Here is a 23,328-nt window from a genome sequence, read left to right on the forward strand (position 1 = left end):
CTCCAAGGAGCAGGGACTGGAAATTGGGATCTGTGGGATTTAAGGATGCTGCTGGTGGGTCAAGGCTGGGCCAGGATTTTGTGGCACAGGGAATGTCTGGATCCCAGGGATAATCCCAGCCCTGGAACCTCAGGGAACAGAGAGCTGGGAGTTTACCTGGGAGTTAAAGAGGGAAGGTGCAAAAACTCCGTGCGGGCCCTGTTCTTACTCCAACATCAATCCATTGATAAATCCCGGGATAAATTCCAAACCTCAGGCACTTTCCTGGGTTTTTCCTCCCCGTGGGGAGCAGCCAGGACAGATCCCAAAGCCAGAGGATTCCATGGTGACCCTGCTGAAACCCAGGAAGTGCCCAGTGAAGCCCATGGATCCCGATCCCCCTGCGATGCCCACCTGGAATCTGCCCTTTGGAATTGCTGTCTCCTAATGCCACTTGTCCAAACTGAATCCTTTATTTCCCCCCCTCAACTAAACCCATTTTTCATGAAATGAAAAGTGGATTCCTGAAGGAAGCTGCTCCTGTATTTTTTCCACACACCCTTCCTTCCCATCCTTTGGCATCCAGCAGCTGGAATTCCCTTTATTCCATGGATCTCATTGAATATTCATAGCTGGAGCCTGAACCAGAAATTCCAGTTTATTTTTTATTTATTATTTTATTTCATTTTTATTCTACCCAAATGATTTTTCCACCTCCTGAAGGTCGGGTGGGCATCGGGCAAATTTTCCATGATCTTCCCGTGAGTGTTGGTTTTTATTTCCCAGCAGAGCAGAGCCAACATTTGGAATCCTTGGATGAATCAAAGGAAAAGCTGAATAAGCTGGAATTTGGAAGGATTGTCTGTCGAGGTATTAAAAATGTCACTCAATCCCTGGGGCTGAGGGATTGGGGCTGGAATGTGTGGAGAGAAAAAAAAAAAAAAAGGGATCTGGGGAGTGTCGGTGCTGTCTGGAGCTGCTGGGAAGGGCTGGCTGGGAGGACAGATCCTCCCTGGAATTTGTCAGTCTTTGTGGAAGGATGACATGTTTTGATGGGATGTGTGCAGGGACGTTGGCAGCTCAGCTGGCTCCTCAAAATTCCACTGCCAAGCTGCCAGGAGAAGCCCAGGAATGGCGTTTGGGATGCAGGGAAAAGCCAGCAGAGCTTCTTCCCAAGGCATAGAGCAGGGCTGAGGGAAGATTTGTTGGGGTGGGGAGGGAATCCCGAGGAGCAAAGGCTGGGTGGCGCTGGGAGGGATGATCTGCAGGAGCTGCTCCCAGAAAAAAATAATAAATAATTCCTTGGGCCAGGAAAAAAATAAAAATAACCCCATCCAAAGCAGCATTCCCATGGCACTGAATTCCCCAGGGAGCTGCTGGTTGGAAAGGGAATTTTCCTGGGAATTGGGGCTTTGAGAGCTTTCCTGAATTTGCTCCATAAATGTGATGGGTTGAAGAATTACCAACGGGAATGTTGGATGGGCTGGCTGGAATTTCTGTTTTCTGGGAATTGGGATCCCAATCCTGATCCAGGGGGTTGGGAAAAGAGGTGGGATCAGGCAGGTGGAAAACAAGGCCCAGGTTTATCCACCTCCTTTCCAGGGTCTGTTCCCTCCAGATAAAACTTCCCTTGGTTAATTGCAAGGATTTGATCCAACTCCATGGGAGGAGGGGACAAATGCTCTTTGCTCTACCCAAAACAGGGTTTAGCTCCTTCCCAGAAATCTGAATTTATTAAAATCCCTTTTTTTTTTTTTTTCCAAAGCAGATTTTCCTGCCCCAACCTTGAGCTTTCCAGTCATTTCCCACTCCAGAGCTTCCAGGAGGGATCATTTCAGGTGGAAAACAGAGGGAATCACAGCCCAGCTCACAGCAAACCTACGGGAAAAGTTAATTTTATTAATTAATCAGCTAAACCTGGCTGTGCTGGGATTTGGAATGTGCTGTAGGGCAGGTGGGCACTGCCTGCTACTGGGAGAAACCTGGGAGTAAATTACTCATGGTGCCAGCCAGGCTCTGTGCTCATGTCTCGGTGAGTTCCTGCCTTTGGGAATGTGAGGGTCACATCCAACAGAACAAATGGAATGATGGAATCATTAAAGTTGGGAAAAAACCCTCCAGGACTGAGGCTCCCCCTGGCAGCTGCACCAGTCAGGAGGATTGAGCTGGGTTTAATTTCTGAAAACGCAATTTTGAGTCCAGACTTACACCCAGAGGGGGTTGAGCTGGGTTTAGTGTCTGAAAACAGCTTTGGGTGCAGGCTTGCCCTCAGAACCAAGGAATGGACCCCAAATCTCCCCAGGAGCCCACGGCCCTCAGCGCTGGCATGGCCATAACGGGGTCACAGCACCGTTCATGGGGTGGGAGGGTGGAAATGGCATGGCTGCATTGAGATTCCTGTCCAGAATGTTTTCCTAATCTTGGGGTTTTTTTATCCTTTCTGGCTGTGTTTGAAGGGTTCCTGGCTGTTCTGGCTCCCTGGGATGGGTTAATGACAGGAAAACAAAGCAAAGGCAGCACCCAGCACATCAGAACCCATTTCCAGAGCAGTGCTGGTGCCTTTTTTGCATGAAACTCTGAAGAAATCTCATTTTCCTTTCAGAAATCCCCTTGAAGAATTCCCAAAGATCTCAGCTGAGCTGTTTGCTGCTCTGAGCTGATCCCAGCAGTGCAAAGCAGCCTTAAACCAAGCTTAACAAGGGAATTAGAACTGGCTTAGTGTTGTTTTGCATGGCTAGAGGGGTACAAAGCCTGGAAATCATTCCCTGGAGGACCCAAAGTAGTCCCAGGCATCAGATCCATCAGGACACCACCAGAGCTTGGCACTTCCAGCTGGGAAAAGCAGGGAAGAGCCCTCTGTGTACATTTCTGGGAGCTTCTGGGCCTCCACACTTTCCTTTTGCATGAACTGAGCTCTCCTTAAAGTCCCCCAGGTCCTCCAGGGGACTCTGCAGTGCCAGACCCTGCTCCATTTGATGTCCCCAAGTCCTCCAGGGGACTCTGCAGTGCCAGACCCTGCTCCATTTGAAGTCCCCAGGTCCTCCAGGAGACTCTGCAGTGCCAGGCCGTGCCCTCAGACCTTGCTGGTCTGCATGTGCCCGTTGAACTCCACGTTCCTCTGGGTCAGCATGGACTCCTGCAGGCGGCTGCTGTTCTCCTGCCTGTGCTCCACGGGCTCTCCATCCTCCGCTCCATCACCCTTCCGGAGGCAGAGAACCTTCTGGAAGCTCTGCTTGAAGTTGTCGGAGAGGAAGCCGTAGAGGATGGGGTTGGCACAGCTGTTGGCGTAGCTCAGCACCACCATGAAGAAGTAGAGCCCCTCGAGGACGGGGTCGGCGGGCAGGATGAGGATCAGGTTGACGATGTTCATGGTGTAGAAGGGCAGCCAGCAGAACACGAACACCACTACGATGATCACCACCATCCTGGTGACCTTCCGCTCCGACCTGCGGCGCCGCGTGGAGCCCACGCGGATCCCCGAGGACTTCACCTTGACCACGATCAGCAGGTAGCACAGGCAGATGACCAGCAAGGGCCCGAAGAAGCCCAGCACCGAGGTGTAGATGATGAACGCCGCCGACCAGACGTTGACCGGCTCGGGCCAGTTCATGTTGCACGTCTGGAAATCCTCCTGCACGTCCGAGAAGATGATCACGGGCAGCACCACCAAGAAGGAGAAGGTCCAGACCGTGGCACTGATGAGCTTGGCCACCCTGGGGCGTCTCCACTTGGTGGATTTGATGGGGTGCACCACGGCCAGGTAGCGGTCCATGCTCATCACCGTCAGGCAGAAGATGCTGGTGAACTGGTTGATGCCGTCCACGGTCATCACCAGGCGGCAGAGGAAGGAGCCGAAGGGCCAGTAGGAGATGGCGTTTTGGGTGGCCAGGAAGGGCAGGCCCAGCATGAAGAGCACATCAGCCACGGCCAGGTTGAGGATGTAGATGTTGGTGACCGTTTTCATCTTGGCGTGGCGCAGCACCACGTAGATGACCAGGGCGTTGCCGCTGAGCCCCAGGGCGCACACCAGCAGGTAGCAGATGGGAATGAGCACCTTGTGGATGTACTGGAACGGCGGCGGCGCCGGCAGCGTCGCGTTCTCCGTCCCGTTGGGCAGCAGGGAGGAGTTGGCCTGGCCGGGAGCGGCCTCCATGCTGAATGTGCTGGAGAAGTACAGAGGATCCATGGCTTTGGGTTTTTGTTTTCTCTCTCTGTGGTTTTTTTCCCCCTCTTAGGAGAGATTAAACTTCACGGGCATCTTGTTCCTAGAAGGAAAATTCGAAATGTGAAATGTCAAAAGTCAAAGATTAAAAAAATAAAAAATTTTTAAAATTATATATAAAAAAATTTTAAAAATAAAAAATAATAAAAAACCCTTAAAATTAAAATAAAACATAAAATTAAAATTAAAATAAAATAAAAGTATAAATATAAAATAAAAATAAGAATAAAAATTAAAATTAAAATTAAAATTAAATGTAAAATTAAAATAAAGCTTTAAATTAAAATAAAAATTAAAATTAAAATTAAAATTTAAAAAAAGTATGAATATAAAATAAAAATAAAAATAAAAATAATTTAAAAATTTAAAAATTAAACATTTCAAAAATTAAAAAAAAAAATCAAAAACTCAAGGAAAAGAGAGACAGGACTTTTACAAACTGGACTTCTACAATCACTTCCGTTTTCTCTTCTGTTCAGGATTTGGGGTTGGGTTATTCAGCCAGGGAGGAGGATGGGATCAATTCCCAACAAAGGAATTGCACAATGGGAGAATCCCCGTGCTCATCCCAGCAGATCCCAGGTTCTGTTTCATTTTCACAGGATCCAGGGCTGGGTGCAGCTGTGATGGATTTTTCCCTGTGAGGGTGGAGAGGCTCTGGAGTAGAATTCCCAGAGAAGCTGGGGCTGCCCCTGGATCCCTGGAACTGTCCAAGGCTGGGCTGGACAGGGCTTGGAGCACCCTGGGATAGTGGAAGCAACTGGGATCAGGGGAGGAAGCAAAACTTTCCATAACAATGGAAAATCCTTGGAAAAAAAATCCCTGAGCTCCGAGACAGAAAGGGTCACGTCTGAGATCTTCCCCACCAGGTCAGGGTGTGTGCACAGAGAAGGGAAGGAATAAACTCCTTTTTTCCACCTCTCAATATTATTTTTTGTGTTTCCACATCCTCTCCTTTCACCCTGAACTGTTTTTTATCCCCAAAATCCCTTTTTTCCTGCAGGAAATCCAAGCTGCAGTGGGGCAGCTCCAGGACAGCTGAGCAGATTTGAAGCTGGAATAAATTTTACCAACCATCCTGAAAAAGGTGGAGAATTTCCAACGCCCCTTTCCTGCGGCGAGCTCCATCCCCAGGAATATTTTTCCACCTTTTTGTCGGAGTGGGGTTCAATTTATCAGGTGGAGAAACTTAGAAACATCATTTAAAAAAATGGAGAAAAAAAAATGGAGATTTAAAGCACCAAATCCCGGTGAAGGTGGAAGAAACACCCAGCAATTTTTGCTGCCATCACCTGACGATCAGATTCCCACAATAATCTGGGGGTTTGGGCCTGGAATCACAAACAGCCAGCCCACAGCGCTGGAAAAGCTCCTTGTATCCAGGAGCAATCTGAAACCACCTCCGTCCATGGCTGGGCTTTCTCCTGGGGTGAGAAAACCTGGGGGAGAGGAGGAGCCCCTGCATCTCCCGGGAGGAATCACAAATGTGCCGAGCTGCTTTGGGAATGTGCAGATGGGGAGTAGGTGTCTCACGTGGCCGGGTGGAGATGCACCGGGGAAATGGGGAGTGCAGGGAGAGCTGAGGGAGCTGCTGGAGCTCCAGAGGGTGGGGATGGGGCAGGAGGAGCTGGGTGTGATGCTGCTGGAATATTTGGGGTTCAGGTGTTGGGAGCATCCCTGCGATTCCCAAGGTCCCGCTGCAGGCAGAGCTCAGCCTGAGCTCTTCATAAATTAAACAGGAGCGGGTCAGAGGCTGGGTAAAGTAACACAGGGAAAAGTCCAGCTCTGTCTGAAAAAGTGGATTTTTAAATCCTGATCTTCAGCCTGGTTTGAAATCCTGAGCTGTAGCAAATCTCAGGTTATTTATGGGGGAATTCTGGGAGAAGCAGAATCTGGGACTCCTCATTCTCGGCTGGGAGGGGTTTGGAAATTCCCATTTTCCTGCTGTGACCCCACTGGGCTCGTTGAAGGGAAGGACAGGAAGGAAAAATACATGGGATGGGACAGGCAGGGTTTATAAACTCATATCCATGGACCTCCATCCTTGGGATTGGGAATGTTCTTCCCAGACAAGCTCAGCACATCCAGGCTGGGCCCGAAAAGCCCAAATTTCCATCTGAGCCTGGGAAAACTTGGAAGGCACGGAAAGAAGCAGTGCTGGAACTCAGCAGGGAGGGTCAGGAGGGGCAGTCATGTGTGGCTCATCCTCTAAAACCTGGGAAAGGAAACCTTTTCCAAAGTGCCTTTTCCACAGCGCACATCCTTGGATGCAGGACTGGAGGAATTGCTCAGTTCAGTCCTGCTCCTTCCAGCAGCGTTGGAGCTCAGGCCTTGCAAAGAGGAGCTCTTTTCTTTGGATAATTCCCATTTCTTCTCCCCCTGGAGGAATCCTCCAGCCCCAAATCCCTGTTTGCAGAGAGCCTCGGGCTCTCCCAGCCATCCATGGGCGTTCCAGGGGATTTTCATGAAGGACTTGGGTGTACTTTCCATGGAGAGGTGAGGATTTTTTGGATTTTTTTTTTTTTTGTGGATTTTTGGAATTTTTTTTTTTTTTTTTTTTTGTATTTTCCAACAGAGAGGAATTTCCAGGAATTCCCTCAGCAGCCAGACTTTTCCTGGAATTAGGGACGCTTTGTCACCTCTGTGTTTTGGGGCTCTCCCCGTGGGTTTGTGGGAATATTCACCTTCCCCTCGGGATGTTTGTTCTGTGGGATGAACTGCACCACACCTCTGCTATTTATTCCTGTCATTCTGAGCGGATTGGGAAGGGAATCCCAGAACCCTGGAATGCTTTGGGTCAGGAGGGACCTCCAAGCTCATCCATGAGCGCCTCCCATGATCCCAGGCTGCTCCAGCCTGGATGTGGACAATTCCAGGGATGCCCCAGTGCATTTCCTGAGGGGAAATCCATTTCTTAAGGCTCTGCTGCAAACCCTTCCAACTCTTCCCTGCTGTTCTCAGCACCAGGGAGGAATTTTCTCCACTGGACATCCCCCATTCCCAGGATTTGACGTCCCAAATTCCCCCAGATCTGCAAACCAAACTCAGATCCCCATCCCACATTTGCTTCCCTCAGCCTTTGCCTTGCAGCCACCAAAATTCTGGGATTTTTCCTGGAGAAAAAAAAAACCAAACCAGCTGCAAATCCATGTTTTCCTGGCTGCCTTGGAGGAGCACAGGGAATTTTCCCCTCTGTCCAGGTGACAATTTGTCCCTCACCAGCACGATTTGGCCTCAGCTCCTTTTGTCACCACGACCCTGAACCTCCACAAAGGGTGATTAAAGATGATGATTAAAGGCAATTAAGAAGCGCTGATTGATCCCTCATGGCCTTGTTTGGTGTTCTTAATTAAGGGATTAATAACAAACACGCCTCCGGGGGGGTTTTCTCTCATCCAGCTTTTTGTTCCCCTTTGATTTCCAAGTCCCCCACCCTGGGATTGTCCATAAATTCTGGGTTTTCTGCTTAAAATTGAGGAGGCGGGAATGCGGACCTGGAATAATCACTGACAGAATTCCAAGTTTTAACAGAGCGCCATCCAGGAAAAAAATCAGCATCCACAGCAGCTGAATATATCTCTGTCCCTGCTTCCCAAAAAAATTCAGGGAATAAATAGCAGAGGTGTTATGGTGCTAGAATTTCACATTTGTGAAAACTCCTAAATAAACCTGGGTGAAAAAAAACCCCAAGGATTAACAGAACAGCGACTGAAAAATCATCCCAACCTAAGGAAAAACAAACGTTTAAAATGGAATTAAAATTTTTAATTTGAAATTAAAAATGCCCAAACAGATCAAGGCTGAAGTTTTCCCTGGGCTCAGGTCACAGCAGCAAAACAAAAATAACTCCATGGAGAACATTGCATGAGAGTGGGGCAGGGCTCGGGCAGGAATTGCAGGAATTAAACCTGATTTTCCAAGCTGGATTGGATCCTGCTGCCTGTTTGCCTCTGGAATCATCACTCTCTCATCCACGATAATTGCTGGGAATGGAATTACAGCACCAGCATGGCAGATTGCTGCTTCCAGCAGCAGGATAATTAGGGATAGCACAGACAGTGGGAATCCAGCCTTTTCCAACTGCCTTGGGAGGAGAAACACCCCGAGAAGTCTCCAGGAATCGTCTCCTGACAGCAGAGCTCCCTTCCCCTGGGGCTGGCTGCCACAAATCCCTGGGCTTTTGAGAATTTCATCATTTTCGTGGTTTGGAGCTGAGCGTCCATGACCCCAGAGAGCCCCTGGGGCCTCGCTCCGTGGGTTTGGGTGGATGGGGCAGGCAGGGCAGGGCAGCTCTGGGACAGCTCAGAAATCCCAGGAAAGCTGGGTGGGAGCAGCAGGGAAAGGCAGCATCACCCCGAGAGCTGCCTCAGCTCTGAGGGATGGAAATGTTCTGTACAATGCAGCAGGGACACCTCGCTTTTCCCATCCCCACCACCTGGAGTTAAAAAAAAAACACCCAAAGGAATCCATTCAGATTCTCCTGAAAAGGAATTTTCTCCTTGGACAAATCTTTGATGCTTCTCAGGGGGCGTTTGTTGCCCTGAAAAAAAAACAAATTATGGATTTTTCTCTGCTGAAAACAAAACTTTCCCACCTGAAATTGCTGCTCTGCTTCCACTCTCTGAATTGGGACTAAACCAATCAGCTGAACTACAAGCTCAACAACTTCTTCTCACTTTTAACCCTAAAAAAATCTTTTTAAATTGTATATTTGGCACCACTTTGTTACCCCTCAGCCCTTCCCAGGGTTTCCCAGAGCACCTGCTCTGAGAAGCTGCTCCTGTCTTTAGGAAAAAACAACTCATGAAAAAACCCATAAACACAAATCTTTGCTGAGTCCTTTCTTTTCTCCCCAAACACATTTCAGTCGTGCTCAGGGATTACTCACTCGGGCTGAGCTGCTCCTGCCACACCAACACTCATGGAAAGCAAAACTGCTGGGCTTGGTCCCAGGTTTAAGCTGGGTTTGGTCCTGGATTTAAACTGGATTTGGTCCTCGATTTAAAATGTTGGTGTTCTTTGTTAAAATGTTTGCTCCCGAATTTAAGGTGGGTCTGTTCCCAGATTTAAACTGGATTTGCTCCTGGATTTGAACTGGGTTTGCCTCCTGATTTAAGATGGGTTTGCTCCCGAATTTAAGGTGGGCTTGCTCTTGGATTTAAGGCAGGTTTGCTCCCAGATTTAAGATGGGTTTGCTACCAGATATAAACTGGGTTTGCTCCTGGATTTATGATGGGTTTTGTCCTGGATTTAAGATGGGTTTGGCCCCAGATTTAAACTGGGTTTGCTCCTGGATTTAAGGTGTGTTTGCTCCCGGATTTAAGGTGGGTTTGCTCCTGGATTTAAGGTGTGTTTGGTCCCAGATTTAAGGTGGGTTTTGTCCCAGACTTAAACCGGGTTTGGTCCCAGATTTAAGGCTGGGTTTGGCCCCAGGTTTAAGATGGGTTTGGTCCCAGATTTAAGGTGGGTTTGCTCCTGGATTTAAGGCTGGGTTTGGTCCCAGATTTAAACCGGGTTTGGTCCCAGATTTAAGGCTGGGTTTGCTCCAGGCAGAGCAAGGTGTGCAGCTCCATCTCTGCTCCCGCACCGGGCAGTGGGGCTGGGGTGGATCTCCCAAACCCGGCTCCAGCCCCAGCACATCCCAAACCCAGGGGGTTTTCCCCAAGGTTCTGTTCCTCCTTCCCCTCTGCAATCCAGGGACACGCAGGGATTCCAGGGATATTCCAGGTGGGTGCAGGAGCTGATTCCAGGCTGGGGCTGCTCCCAGGCTGAGGCAGAGCAGGAGCAGCCCCGGCCCCGCTGTGGAAGGAGCTCAGGAACAGCAGCTCCGGGGGGAAATTCCAGGATTTGGGGTGTGTGGCTTTAGGCTCCATCCCACTCCAGCAGAGCAGCCCCACTGCAGCCACCGAGGCTGTCCCCAGGAGCTGCGGGTCCCTTAAACACCCCCAGACTGGTCCCAGAACCCCGGGAGCACCCGTGGGGTCTCACCTGGAGTCTCCTCCTCCCCAGAGCTACAAAAAGTCCCTGCTTGATCCCAAACCTGCTGAGCCCGGCTCTCTCTGAGCCCGGCTGTTCTTTCCCTGCTCTTCCATGCCAGGCTCTGGGCTCCAGGGCTGGGAGCTGCAGGGATCCAGCCCAGGGACAGCCGGAGCTGCTCCCAGCCCGGCCCCTCCTGACCGTCCCCATGTCACCTTGGCCCCCCCGATGTCACTTTGCCCTTGACATCTCTGCCCGCTGTCGCCCCTGGAGCAGCTCCCAGCCCCTGCTCTCCCTGCCGTGTTTTATCCCAGGGCTCTGCTCTGTCCCTGAGCCCCGCCAGGGCTCTGTCACATCCCCCGGGTGACAGCGGCCCCAGGCTGTGCCTTCCGCGTCCCTTCCAGCCCCAAAGCCGCGCTCAGGCTGCTCCTGCTCCCAACGCGGCATCGTCCCCACGGCCGGGGGTCCCTCCCGGGCACTCCCAGCCAGGATTGTCACCCCGCTGCCCAGAGGGGTCCCTCCTTGTCATCCTCCCAGCCAGGATTGTCACCCCGCTGCCCAGAGGGGTCCCTCCTTGTCATCCTCCCAGCCAGGATGGAATCACTCCTCTCTCCAGCACCAAATCCCCCCTCAAAAGGGCAAATTCGGTGTCTCCACAAGCGGGACCGACGGCTCCGGTACCTCCTCTACCCCAGCGGGCTCCCCCGCCTGCCCCGTGCCCATCCTCCCCGCAGCGATCCCGGCTCCCGTTCCCGCATCCCGGCTCCCGTTCCCCCCATCCCGGCTCCCGTTCTCGGCTCCCGTTCCCGGCTCCCGTTCCCGCATCCCGGCTCCCGTTCCCGTTCCCGCATCCCGGCTCCCGTTCCCGGTTCCCGTTCCCGGTTCCCGTTCCCGGCTCCGGTTCCCGGCTCCCGGCCGTGCTTACCGGCGGCTCCAGGGCTGCTCTCCAGGGCTGGAGCAGGAGGCGCCGCTCCCGCAGCCGCGCCGGGAGCGCTCCCCGCGCTGGCCGCTCCCCCGGGAGGAGCCACGGGGCTCGGAGGGGCCGGGGGTGCCGCAGCCCTGGGGCCGCCCCCTGCTCGCCAACTTGGGCTGGCAGCGGCTGCTGCGGGCAGCGGGAGCGCTGCGCGGGGATGCTCTGCCCGCCGGTGCCACCTGCGAGTGCGTGTGTGCCACCTGTGAATGTGTGTGTGCCACCTGTGAGTGTGTGTGTGCCACCTGTGAGTGTGTGTGTGCCACCTGCGAGTGCGTGTGTGCCACCTGTGAGTGTGTGTGTGCGTGTATGTGTGCCTCCTCTCCGTGCGTGTGCCACCTGCGAGTGCGTGTGTGCCACCTGCGAGTGTGTGTGCCACCTGCGAGTGTGTGTGTGCGTGTATGTGTGTGTGCCTCCTCTCTGTGTGAGTGCCGCCTGCGAGTGTGTGCCACTTCCACTGTATGTGTGCCACCTCTTCATGTCTGTCCCCTTTCCCATGTCTGTCCCCTTTTCCATGCCTCTGCCCCGCTCCCCGTCCCTGTTCTCCCATCCCTGTCCCCCTCTCCCTGTTCCCCTCTCCTCATCCCTGTTTCCCCGTCTCTGTTCCCCCTCCCCATCCCCGTTCCCTATCCCCATCCCTGTTCCCCATCCCTGTTCCTCCATTCCTGTCCCCCCATCCCCATTCCTGTCCCCCCATCCCCATTCCCCATCCCCATCCCTGTCCCTTCATCCCCATCCCTGTCCCCCCATCCCCATTCCCCATCCTCATCCCTGTCCCTTCATCCCCATCCCTGTTCCCCCATCCCTGTCCCCCCATCCCGGGCTGTCCTTACCCAGCTCTGCCTCTCCCGCAGCCCCGGGCTTGACCCGGAGGGGGAAGAGCCGCCTCTCCCCCTGCTCCAGCTCCTGTCCAGCCCCGAGAAATCCTCCAAAGCCTCCCGCAAGCTGGGACCGAGCCTTTCCCGACCCCCAAAGGCGGCAGCCGAGCCCGGGGCGCGTTTGGGGACAGTGGGAGGGCTCTGGCACCTGCGGGGCTCCGGTTCCACGGCCCCGTCCCTGGGCAGAAGGGGAGCCCGAGCGCCAAGGGCGCATCTCCATCATCCCTGCAGAACGGGGTCCCATGAGGGGAGGATTTCCTCCAGCTGGCTCCGAGTCAGGCCCTAAAATCGCTCCCTGGAGGGAAGATGGGGGCTGAAGATCCAGGCTGCGAGGGGAGCTCGGTGTTGGATTTGCTCCCTCCTAAACTCCCCGCGACGCTGCTGGGCAGGAAAGGGCTGAAGGATTTGGGATTTGGAGTATTTTGCGATGCAACAAGTGAGATAAAAGTGAGGCAGAGCTCTCCCCCCTGCTCCCCGCACCCTCCCTGTGCTGTCACACATTCAAACACCGCTCCCAGCATCACCTCGAGTGTTTTCTCCCCAATTTCTGGGCAGCCTGGGGGGCTCAGAGCAGCTCCGAGCTCAGCCCCTCCTCATCAGCATGCACAGAGCATCGCGCTCATAATAATGGATCTGATCTTAATCCTCTGTTGAGGCTTTTCAATTAGAGCCGGGTGCTTGAGTCAGACGTGTGAACACGGGGGAAAAAAAGCGAGGCAGAGCTGCTGCTGGCATGTCAGGCTGGAATTCAATCTGCTGATGTATTTATGGGCATGGGTTGCTAAACGCGAGCGAGACTCCAGCCTGCTCTCGCCATGACAATGGGAAGAGTCATCTGATAAAAATAGAATTTGGCATGATAAACAGCCAAGGAGAGGAGCTCCGCATCACCTGCTCTGCAAACACGCCCAGAAAATGCCCACAATTTATTGCCCAGCAATGATCCCACCAGGAATGGCAGCTTGAAGCCAAATGGGGTTAATTTAAAGGAATTATCTTTATTTTATTAGAATTTATTGGCAATCTGTGCTAGGGAAAATGTTGCTGGATAAACACGGTGGTGCCTAAGTTGCCCTGAAGAAAGCAGTGCTTATCCTGTAAATAAACACTGGGAAAAGAGGAGTTTTACTGGGATCTGTGCAGGGAGACAGCAGGATTTGCCAAAGCTCTCAAGGCTGGTTAAATTCTTTACCCACTCGAGCCAACAGCGCCCTGTTGGGGCTGAATGGAGGGAACACAAAGCCTGGGAGAGCATTCCCTGCAATGCTGATTTCAGTGCCCAATTCCCCCGGGCAGAGGGCAAAGAGCAGAGAGAAAGGAGCTCCTGGCACCCGTGGGTGGCACAGAAACCTTTGGTGGCACAGGGGACAGGGCCCCACAGGCATGGGAGAGTTTATTTCCTTTTGAATTGTTCTGTGTCTCTCCTTTTGCTGGATGGATTATTTGATGATCCGCGTGCTCGTGGCATTTTTTACGTTGACATTGCGGAGAGGAAGCAGAGCTGAGATGGAGATAAAAGCCTCAAAAATGAGGGATTTGGGTCGGTTCTGCTCTTTGTGCGTGTCCCCGTGGCCGGGAAGGACAATGGGATGGTGGGGCATGGGGGGAAGAGCATTCCCAGCAGGAATGGGGTGACCCTGCCCCTCTGGGTGCTGTGCCCAGCCCTGGGTCCCAGCACAGGGGGGACAGGAGCTCCTGGAGGGATGTGAGGGTGAGGATGAGGAAGGGCCTGGAGCAGCTCCATGCCCAGGGGAGGCTGAGGGAGCTGTTCAGCCTGGAGAGGAGCCCCAGCTGAGAGGGGCCCCAGCCCTGGGTGTCCCTGGGTGTCCCCAGGTGTCCCTGTGTGTTCCCATGGATCCCTGTGGGTCCCTGTGTGTTCCCGGGTGTCCCTGGGTGTCCCTGGGCATCCTTGGGTGTCCCCAGGTGTCCCTGTCTGTTCCTGAGTGTCCCTGGGTGTCCCCATGTGTTCCTGGGTGTCCCCTGGTGTCCCTGGGTGTCCCCAGGTGTCCCTGTGTGTTCCTGGGTGTCCCTGTGTGTTCCTGGGTGTCCCCATGGATCCCTGTGGGTCCCTGCGTATCCCTGTGGGTCCCTGTGTGTCCCTGGGCATCCTTGGGTGTCCCCAGGTGTCCATGTCTGTTCCTGAGTGTCCCTGGGTGTCCCCATGGGTTCCTGGGTGTCCCCTGGTGTCCCTGTGTGTTCCCGGGTGTCCCTGAGTGTTCCTGGGTGTCCCCATGGATCCCTGTGGGTCCCTGTGTGTCCCTGGACATCCTTGGGTGTCCCCAGGTGTCCCTGTCTATTCCCGGATGTCCCTGGGTGTCCCCATGGATCCTTGGGGATCCCTGTGTGTCCCTGTCTGTTCTTGTCTGTCCCTGTCTGTTCCTGAGTGTCCCTGGGTGTCCCCATGGGTTCCTGGGTGTCCCTGGGTATTCCTCTGTGTCTCTGTCTGACCCTGGGTGTTCCTGTCTGTCCCTGTCTGTCCCTGTCCATTCCTGGGTGTCCCTGGGTGTCCCCATGGGTTCCTGGGTGTCCCCAGGTGTCCCCAGGTGTCCCTGTCCTGCAGGGAGAGCTCTGTTCCAGAGGAACGGGCAGGGACTGATCCCAAGAATCCCCCCTGAACTTCTGCCCAGCCCTGAGCAGATCCCACAGAGGGTGTGGAGTCTCTCTTGGGGATATTCCGGAATTTCAGGATGTAATCCCACTCTGGGATGACGCCTGTGCTCCCTCCCAACCTGCCCCATCCCAGGATTCCATGATCCGTGTCCAACCCCCTCCCAAAACTCCCCTAATTCTGCTCCAATCCTCCTCGTTCTGTCCCACCCAGCAATTCCATGTCCTGGCAGGATCCCTGGCTGGGTTTTCCCCCGGGAATGCTGAGAATGGGGAAATGCTGCCACACGTCCTGGCCCCAGCCCAGCCCAATTCCTGTGGGTGTGACACGGGGGAGCTGCGGGGACAGGAGCCCGGGAGGCTCCTCCCGCCTTTGGAATCTGCCTGAGGCAGCAGGGAGGAGCTGGATCCGTATTTTTGGAAGGAAAAACTCCTGGAGAACTCGGGGCAACAGCTTCTTCCAGTGGAGGTTGGCATGGAGGAATTGGTGAGGAGGAATGAGGGGTGTGGAATCACCCCCAGGAGAGATTCGGGTCCAAGCCTGGCTGGAATAGGATGGAAATGCTGGAATTGGATGGAAATGCTGGAATTGGATAGAAATGTTGGAATTGGATGGAAATGCTGGAATTGGATAGAAATGTTGGAGTTTAAAGGAAATACTGGAGTTGGATGGAAATGCTGGAATTGGATGGAAATGTTGGAATTGGATGGAAATGTTGGAATGTAAAGGAAATGCTGGAATTGGATGGAAATGTTGGAATTGGATAGAAATGTTGGAATTTAAAGGAAATGCTGGAATTGGATGGAAATGCTGGAATTGGAGCTTACTCTGATTAAGGAATGGAATAGGCCAATTGAGATCCCTTTAAACTTCAGACCAGCAGAGAGACAGAGGAGCAGAAGATCCTTGGGTTGCTCCCAGGTTCTGGAATTGTTGATCTAGCGATTCACTGTGAGAAAATCCATATTTTTGGAAGGAAGAACTCCTGGAGAACTTGTGGCAGCAGCTTTTCCCAGTGGAGATTGGCATTAAGGAGGAGGAATGAGAGGTGTGGAATCATCTCCAGGAGAGATTCGGGTCCAAGCCTGGCTGGATCTGGGTGGAAATGTTGGAATTGAATCCTTAGGGATGGATTGACTCTGATTAAGGACTGGAGTGATTAAATCAAGGTCCCTTCAAACCTCAGAACAGCAGAGGGACCAAGGAGCAGAAGGTCCTTGGGTTGCTCCCAGTTTGTGGAGCCTTTGCTCCAAAGATGGATTGGATGGGAAGGATTTGATACAGAATTTTCACATCCAGCAGAGGAAAAAGGTCAAAGCCAATGGAAGCAGTGTGGAAATGAGGGAAAATCTGCAGAGCTTGGCCAGGCTGGGAATCAACAGAATCAAAACCATCCAAAGGGGTGAAGGAGCAGCTTTATTAAAAAAAAAAAAATCGAGTTGGAGGCTTTGGAAAAGAGGGAAGCAGTTCCTGGTTACACAAAGGGTTGGGGCTGGAGATTTGTCCACTCCTCATTCCCACAAAATTCCCCAAAGTGCAGGAGGGCCTTGGGAAGATCCCAATCCCAGCCAGACACAGAATTTCCAGTCAATTTGAGACTCAATCCCAGTTCCTGAGGGACCTAATCCCAGCTCCTGAGGGACTCAATCCCAGCCTTCGCCTGGAATTCCCACCATGTTTTCCTCTAAGGATTTTAAATACTGATTTTTAACTTGACTGGCCCAAGAAAAAAGGAGATGAATGGCACAAAAGCTCTGGATATTGCTGGGAAAATCATGGATCAGAGTGGGAATCATCACTTGGAGTTTCCAAAGCCAGCTGAGATTTGGGCTCTGGTGAGCCCTGAGTTATTCCTGTTGCCATAGAAATAAATGGATGTGTTTGCTGCTGCTCCCTGCTCCGGAGATACCCACAGATATCCATCACCACCTCCAGCCACGGCGCTTGGTTCCCAGCTTTTCCTTCTCCCAGGAATTCCATGTGCAGCAGGAAGGTTTATTTTTGTTTAATTTTAATTTTAATTTTAGTTTTTATTTTTATTTTTATTTTTATTTTTATTTTTATTTTTATTTTTATTTTTATTTTTATTTTTATTTTTATTTTTATTTTTATTTTGTGTTTATGCTCATTTTATTTTTATTTTGTATCACGTTTAGTTTTAGTTTTAGTTTTATGTTTATGATTATGTTTAGGTTTATTTTATGATTATGTTTATTTTTATTTTAAATAGTGGTTTTAATTTTCAATTTTTTATTATTTTTATTTTCATTTTCATTTTTATTTGGTTTTTTTTAATGCTGGTGTTCAGCCTGAGCACTTTGGGAGCTCCCAGAACCTGAGCTCAGCTCCCAGCTGGGAGCAGCTCTGTGACATTCCCAGTTTGCAGCCCAAGGTTTTCCCTACACTGAGAAAATCAGGAATCGCAGTGAGGCTGAGGCTGAGGCGGCCTCACCCCCCTTTGTTCTGCTCCTGAGGGAGGGAAATCAGCGCCTCCAAAGCCTCTCCAGGGGCTGGAATTCCAGACCCACCTGGTGTCAAACTGGGGGATTGGGATGGGGGAAGGAATTCCCAGTTGGATTGGTCCTGCTGGGAGTTCCGAGCTTGGGATTTTCCTCGGAGCACGAAGCCAAAGGGTTGGATTCTCCACCTGGAGGGAAGCTGGGCTGGGAATTTTTCTTTCCATGACTTCCCAGCCCTTCCCAGCGAAGCAAAAATCAGGATGGAGCAATAGGGAAAGGCTGGGAGAGCTGGGAATGTTCACCCGGAGAGGAGAAGCTCTGGGGTGACCTCAGTGTGGCCTTGCAGGGCCTGAAGGAGCTGCAGGAAACATGGAGAGGAATATTTCATCCAAGGGATGGAGGGACAGGACACAGGGAATGGCTCCCACTGCCAGAGGCAGGGATGGATGGGATGTTGGGAATTGGGATGGATGGGATATTGGGAATTGGGATGGATGGGACGTTAGGAATTGGGATGGATGGGACGTTGGGAATTAGGATGGATGGGATGTTGGGAATTAGGATGGATGGGATATTGGGAATTGGGGTGGATGGGATGTTGGGAATTGGGGTGGATGGGATGTTGGGAATTGGGATGGATGGGATGTTGGGAATTGGGGTGGATGGGATATTGGGAATTGGGGTGGATGGGATGTTGGGAATTGGGATGGATGGGATGTTGGGAATTGGGGTGGATGGGACATTGGGAATTGGGATGGATGGGATATTGAGAATTGGGATGGATGGGATGTTGGGAATTGGGATGGATGGGATGTTGGGAATTGGGATGGATGGGACGTTGGGAATTGGGGTGGATGGGACATTGGGAATTGGGGTGGATGGGACGTTGGGAATTGGGATGGATGGGATGTTGGGAATTGGGGTGGATGGGACGTTGGGAATTGGGGTGGATGGGACATTGGGAATTGGGATGGATGGGATGTTGGGAATTGGGGTGGATGGGACGTTGGGAATTGGGGTGGATGGGACATTGGGAATTGGGATGGATGGGATGTTGGGAATTGGGGTGGATGGGATATTGGGAATTGGGGTGGATGGGACGTTGGGAATTGGGGTGGATGGGATATTGGGAATTGGGGTGGATGGGATATTGGGAACTGGGAATTCCTGCCTGGGAGGGCTGGGATGGAATTCCCAGAGGAGCTGTGGCTGCCCCATCCCTGGGAGTGGATCCTCCGGCCTCACATCAGTTAAACTCAGAGTTGAGCTTTAAATGAGTGCTCAGAGCCCGGCCTAAAATAAGGATTAAATCCACTTTGGTATAGATGGGCCTCTAGGAAAGGATTTATCTTATCTTCAACCCTTATCAGCTTTATTTTCCTGTTCCTTCAGCCTTACATGATTTAAACTCAAAGTTGAGCCTTAAATGAATTTTCAAAAGCTGAGCCTTAAACAAGAATTAAATTCACTTTGGGACAGATTAATCTCTGGATAAGGATTTCTTTTATCTGTGACATTTTCCAAGCATTTTCAGCTTTTTTTTTTTTCCTGTTCCTCCAGCCTCATATGAGTTAAACTCAGAGTTGAGCCTTGAACAAGAATTAAATCCACTTTGGGATGGATGAGCCTCTAGAAAAGGATTTATCTCATCTTCAACCCTTATCAGCTTCATTCACCTGTTCCTCCACCGCTTATCAGTTAAAGTCAAGCCGTAAATGAGTGCTCAAAACCAATCCTAAAACAAGAATTAAATCCCCCTTAGGATGGACGAGCCTCTAGAAAAGGGTTTCTCTTATCTGTGCCCCTATCGGTTTTATTTTCCTGCTCCTCCCATCCGCCCAAATTCCCCACCCCTGGCGAGGGCGGGTTCGTGGTTTGTCGCTCTCCGTGGTGCTGCAGAGGCTCTGAAGGCACCAAAATTCCCTTTTTTGGCCTCATTTCCCCTCCCAGCTCCCACTCCCAGCAGGAATTTATTCCAGCCTGAATTCCATGTTTTCCAATGCCCAGAATTCCACAGGGGAAGCTGATCCTGGAACACAGCAGTGCCTTATTCCTGCTCCATTCCCATCCAACCCACCCTAAATCCCATTAAACTTTCCCACTTCCAAACAAGCCTGAAACTTCTAATTGCTTCCAGTGAGTCATTCCCGGATGGAATTGTTCCCTAAAATCGTGGATTGGGGCTGTTAATCAACACTGAGATGGTTTTTCACACGAGGTTTGAATAAATCCATTCAAATCCTGACAATTCCTGATATCCTTGTATTGTTCTCTCAGACAAAGCCGAACTGGAACTTGTGAAAAATCCCATTATTTTTGGAATTTCTTCTTTCCATTGCCTCCAAAGTGTGGTGAAATTCCTGGAAATTCATTTTCTACCATGCCAGACTCTGAATAAAATTAAGGAAAGGGTCTGGAAGGGAGAAGGGCTCCTAGAATTCCCTGGAGGAAAAGGATTCCTGCTTTTCTCCTCAGGAATTCCAAGTGCTGATTTTTGGGAATATTTTCACATTGCAGAAGGCATTTCTGGTGAATATTCCTGCCTTTATTAAAATCCCTCAGAATTCCATTTATGGAAATAAAAACCCCAAAATGAATAAAAATTATTTTATCTCTAAGGGTCCAAAACTCTTGGGATTGGAATTCTGGGAATATCAGCCTTTTCCTAATGATCCCTCTGGAATGCACAGGGGAAAGATCTGCTGGAAGAAAGAATTCCAGGAGCAAAACCCTCTCCTGCTCCTTCCCAGGGCACAATAAAGGAGATTTTTAATATTTTGGGAGCTCTGATAAGACTTTGCTTCCCCTGTTCCTGGGAGCAGCCAATTTTTGGAAACCGTCCTTGAAATCCATCTTGGAAACAAAGAAAGATGGAATTCTTCAACCAAATGCACCCCTGAGTACTAAAAATAACATTTTAATGCTTCCTTTTTACCCCAAAAATGGGGTTTTACCCCACGTTTTTGTCGCTCTGCTCCACTGGAAAATTCCAGATTTTCCCCTTGTGTGAAGGAGTTTGGGCTGAGTGGAAGAATTTTTAGGGGGAAAAAAGGGGCTTTTTTGGGGGGGATGGATTAATTTCAGTTGTGGCAAAATCAGGGAATTTTCTCCCCTAAAAGGGAAAGGAAAGCTGGGAAAATCCACCAAAATCCCAGGTTATTTTAGGAAATCCATCCATTTTCCCTGGATTCTGTTTCCCAGCATCAAAGAGCAGAAAACTTTGCCAAATCCCACGAATCCCATGAAAATAATCCCATGGAAATAAATAGAAATAACTCTGAAGTGGCTGCAGGATGGTCTGGTTGGAAAAACCCAAGAGCCAAGGAAGATTCTGGATATTCCTCCCTTAAATTCCAGAAAATAAAGCAAAATTAGGACTGGCTTGGAGCAAAAACTGGGAAAAGAGGAAGGAATTCTGCTCATTCCTGTCCTGATTTCCAGGAAATTGCTGATCCCAAAACTGCAGCCCCAAGATTCTCCTGGTTCTGGAGAAATCTGGGATGTGGAAGGCAAAGCAGGAATGTGGGTGAGGAAAATTCCAGGAATAAATCCTTTGCCACCTGCTGGAAAAATCTGCTGAAGCTTGCAAACACCGAGGTATTTAAGGAAAACACCAGAAATTCCTGCCCTGCCTGCGTGGGAATCCTTGGAAAAGCTGGCAGCTCCTTCCTGCCGTTTGTTCTGGGGTGGGAATTTAAAAATCTGTTAAAAATCCACACCAAAATAAAATTCCCAACCCGTGATTCCTCCAGAAAATGCTGGGGTGGGAAGGGAACAAGGAGGGAGGAGAAATTCCAGATATGAATGGTGAATCTCTGGCATGGTGGAGGAGGCTCCGGCCCCAAATGGATCCTGTTGGACAACGAGTCCTAATTCCAAGAGGAATTTTGGTTTTTTTCAGAGGAAAACTCCTTCACTTCTCCTTGCAGAGCAGAAAAAGCAGCTGGAATTTTATCCCAGAGGGGACTCTGGCAGTGCCAAACTTGAGATGAAAAAAGAATTGGAAAAGTGGAGATTTATGGCTCAGTTTGAGAATTTTGGGGGTGGAATGGCATCATCCCAGCTTTCCTTTTGCTTTTCCTATTCCTGCAAACTCCAAACCCTTCCCTTTTTCCCTGCTCCCATTTTAATAAAATCAGGGAAAAGTTTGATTTATGAGTGAATTGCTCCCTAAAATGATCACAGAAAATCCCTTTTTTTGCAGCCTGGGATGTGGGAATGCCTCAGCTCTCAATCCCACAGAGGGAAATGGGATCCCTCAGGCCCTGTTCCCTGCACTTCCCAGATTTAGGATCCCATTTTCCCTCTGGCAAATCCCACCAGGAAAACACAATAGGAACACCGTGTTTACCTCCCTGGTGGATTTCTGCCATTCCATTTTTATTCATTTCCTGGGGAACATCATCCCAAATGAGGTTTAATTTATTCCCAGCTGCTGGTGTTTATTTAATTCCCACCTTTTTCCACCTGTGGAATAACTCCATCCTAGCAGATGTTCCCTGAAATTTGAGGATGGAGCAGGAAAAGCTGCTCAGAGGGAGGGGTTGGGGTGGGGTGGGAAGGTGAGACCTGTTCTGGAGCTGGGGAAGGGAAAAGGGAAAAGGGAAAAAGGGGAAGGAAATGGGAAAATGGGGAAGGAGGAGAAAGGGGAAAGGGAAAAAAAGGGGAGGGAAGGGAAGGGAAGGGAAGGGAAGGGAAGGGAAGGGAAGGGAAGGGAAGGGAAGGGAAGGGAAGGGAAGGGAAGGGAAGGGAAGGGAAGGGAAGGGAAGGGAAGGGAAGGGAAGGGAAGATTTACCCAATGAATGCAAAATTTGGGATGAAGAGAAGCCGGAGAGCCCTGGCGCCATAACCCCATCCCAAAGCTGCTCATTCCTGGGGTCGTGCAGCTTTCCCAGCTCGGTTCCTCACTGCTTTTCCAGAATTTTTCACTATCCCAGCTCCCAGCCTCCCTCTCTCCAGCAGATCCAGTCTAAAATAATCACAACAATCTGCCAAATTAGCTCTGTTTTCCCAGGAATGAACCATTTCCACTGCAGCCAAATGGGCCCTGCCCGTTCCTGGGGCACATCCCTGCACTGCGGTGGCACAGGCAGTTAAATGGAGCCTGGGAAATAATCTCATTTCTGCCTCCTCTGCTTTTCATTCCATTTTCCCTCCAGACCAATTATCCCCAGGAATTGAATCACAGGGATTGGCACCGCCGCTCCCTGCGGGAGAAGTGGGAAAACAAGAGGAACCACTGGAGGGAAAGGAGGGAAATGGTTTGGGATGGAAGGAAAGGGGTTGGGAATTCTCCCTGAGAGCCACAACAGCTCTGGGATCCTTCTCCCAACATTTTCCTTACTTAGCTGCTCTGGGATCCTTCTCCCAACATTTTCCTTACTTAGCTCCTCTGGGATCCTTCTCCCAACATTTTCCTGCCCTTGGCAGGGTGGGAATGGGATCAAACCCCTCTCCCCAGCAGAGATGCTCCAAAGAACCAGAATTCTGGTGATTTTTAAAGTCCTTTCCAACCCAAACCATGTGGATTTTATAGAAAATGAAAGGAATTCCATTTCACCATAATTTCTCAACCCTTCCCCCTCCAACTTTCAAACAGGCTGGGAATAAAATCCCTCTTATCAGCAGAGGGTGATAAATGTTGGGATATTTGATAAATGTGTCAGAGTATTGGATAAATGTGTTGGAATATTTGTTTAAATGCCTTGGGGTGTTTGGATTCTTTTTTTCCCAGCCCGTTTTTTCACTTTTTGTGGGTTAAAGGCTGAGGTTTCCCACAGTGAGGTTTCCCTTTTTCCAAGTGCTGCTGGCTGGGAGGGCTGGGAGCAAAACTTTGCTGCTTGGAGTCCTGGGAAAAGTGGGATAAAGGCTGCTCCAGGGTTTTCCCTTCAGTCATAATCCTATAAAATATAATAATTCTATGTTATAAATATATTTAACAACAAAAAGAGGGAAGATTTTGGGAAGGAATTCCAGGCTGGGATGGAATTCCAGTGAAGCTGTGGCTGCCCCATCCCTGGGATGTTCAAGGTTGGACAGAGTTTGGCAAAACTTGGGATGGTGGAAGGTGTTGGAGTTGGAACTGGATGGGCTTGAAGGTCTCTTCCAAACCCAAATCATTCCAGGATTCCATGATTTCTCCCTCAGGATCCAAAATCAGGGCTATCAAATGCAATCATGAGGAGAAATCCATGAAAAACCCCAAAGGACAACCCAAACTCTTGGATCCCAAACCC

At 50.6% G+C, this 23,328-nt stretch overlaps 1 protein-coding gene across 2 annotated transcripts; it reads right to left on the reverse strand.

Moving 5' to 3' along the window:
* Positions 1 to 616: 616 nt before the first annotated feature.
* SSTR5 (somatostatin receptor 5) lies at positions 617 to 12,208 on the reverse strand. Of its 2 annotated transcripts, none has more exons than XM_077186907.1 (2): positions 11,981 to 12,208; positions 617 to 4,244 (listed from the first exon to the last, which is right to left on the reverse strand). In XM_077186907.1, exon 2 carries the CDS (start codon positions 4,163 to 4,165, stop codon positions 3,053 to 3,055), a length of 1,113 nt encoding a protein of 370 aa, XP_077043022.1. In that variant the 5' UTR covers positions 4,166 to 4,244; positions 11,981 to 12,208; the 3' UTR covers positions 617 to 3,052. The 2 variants fall into 2 exon arrangements, with proteins under 2 accessions (XP_077043022.1, XP_077043021.1); XM_077186906.1 differs by lacking the exon at positions 11,981 to 12,208 and adding an exon at positions 11,103 to 11,464.
* Between the last annotated feature and the right edge of the window lie 11,120 nt (positions 12,209 to 23,328).

The sequence above is a fragment of the Agelaius phoeniceus genome, chromosome 16, assembly GCF_051311805.1.
Source record: "Agelaius phoeniceus isolate bAgePho1 chromosome 16, bAgePho1.hap1, whole genome shotgun sequence".
NCBI classification, from domain to species: domain Eukaryota; kingdom Metazoa; phylum Chordata; class Aves; order Passeriformes; family Icteridae; genus Agelaius; species Agelaius phoeniceus.

Coding starts and splice junctions, on each gene's coding strand:
- SSTR5 (XM_077186907.1), bottom strand. CDS start 4,165: ATGGATCCTCTGTACTTCTCCAGCACATTCAGCATGGAGGCCGCTCCC.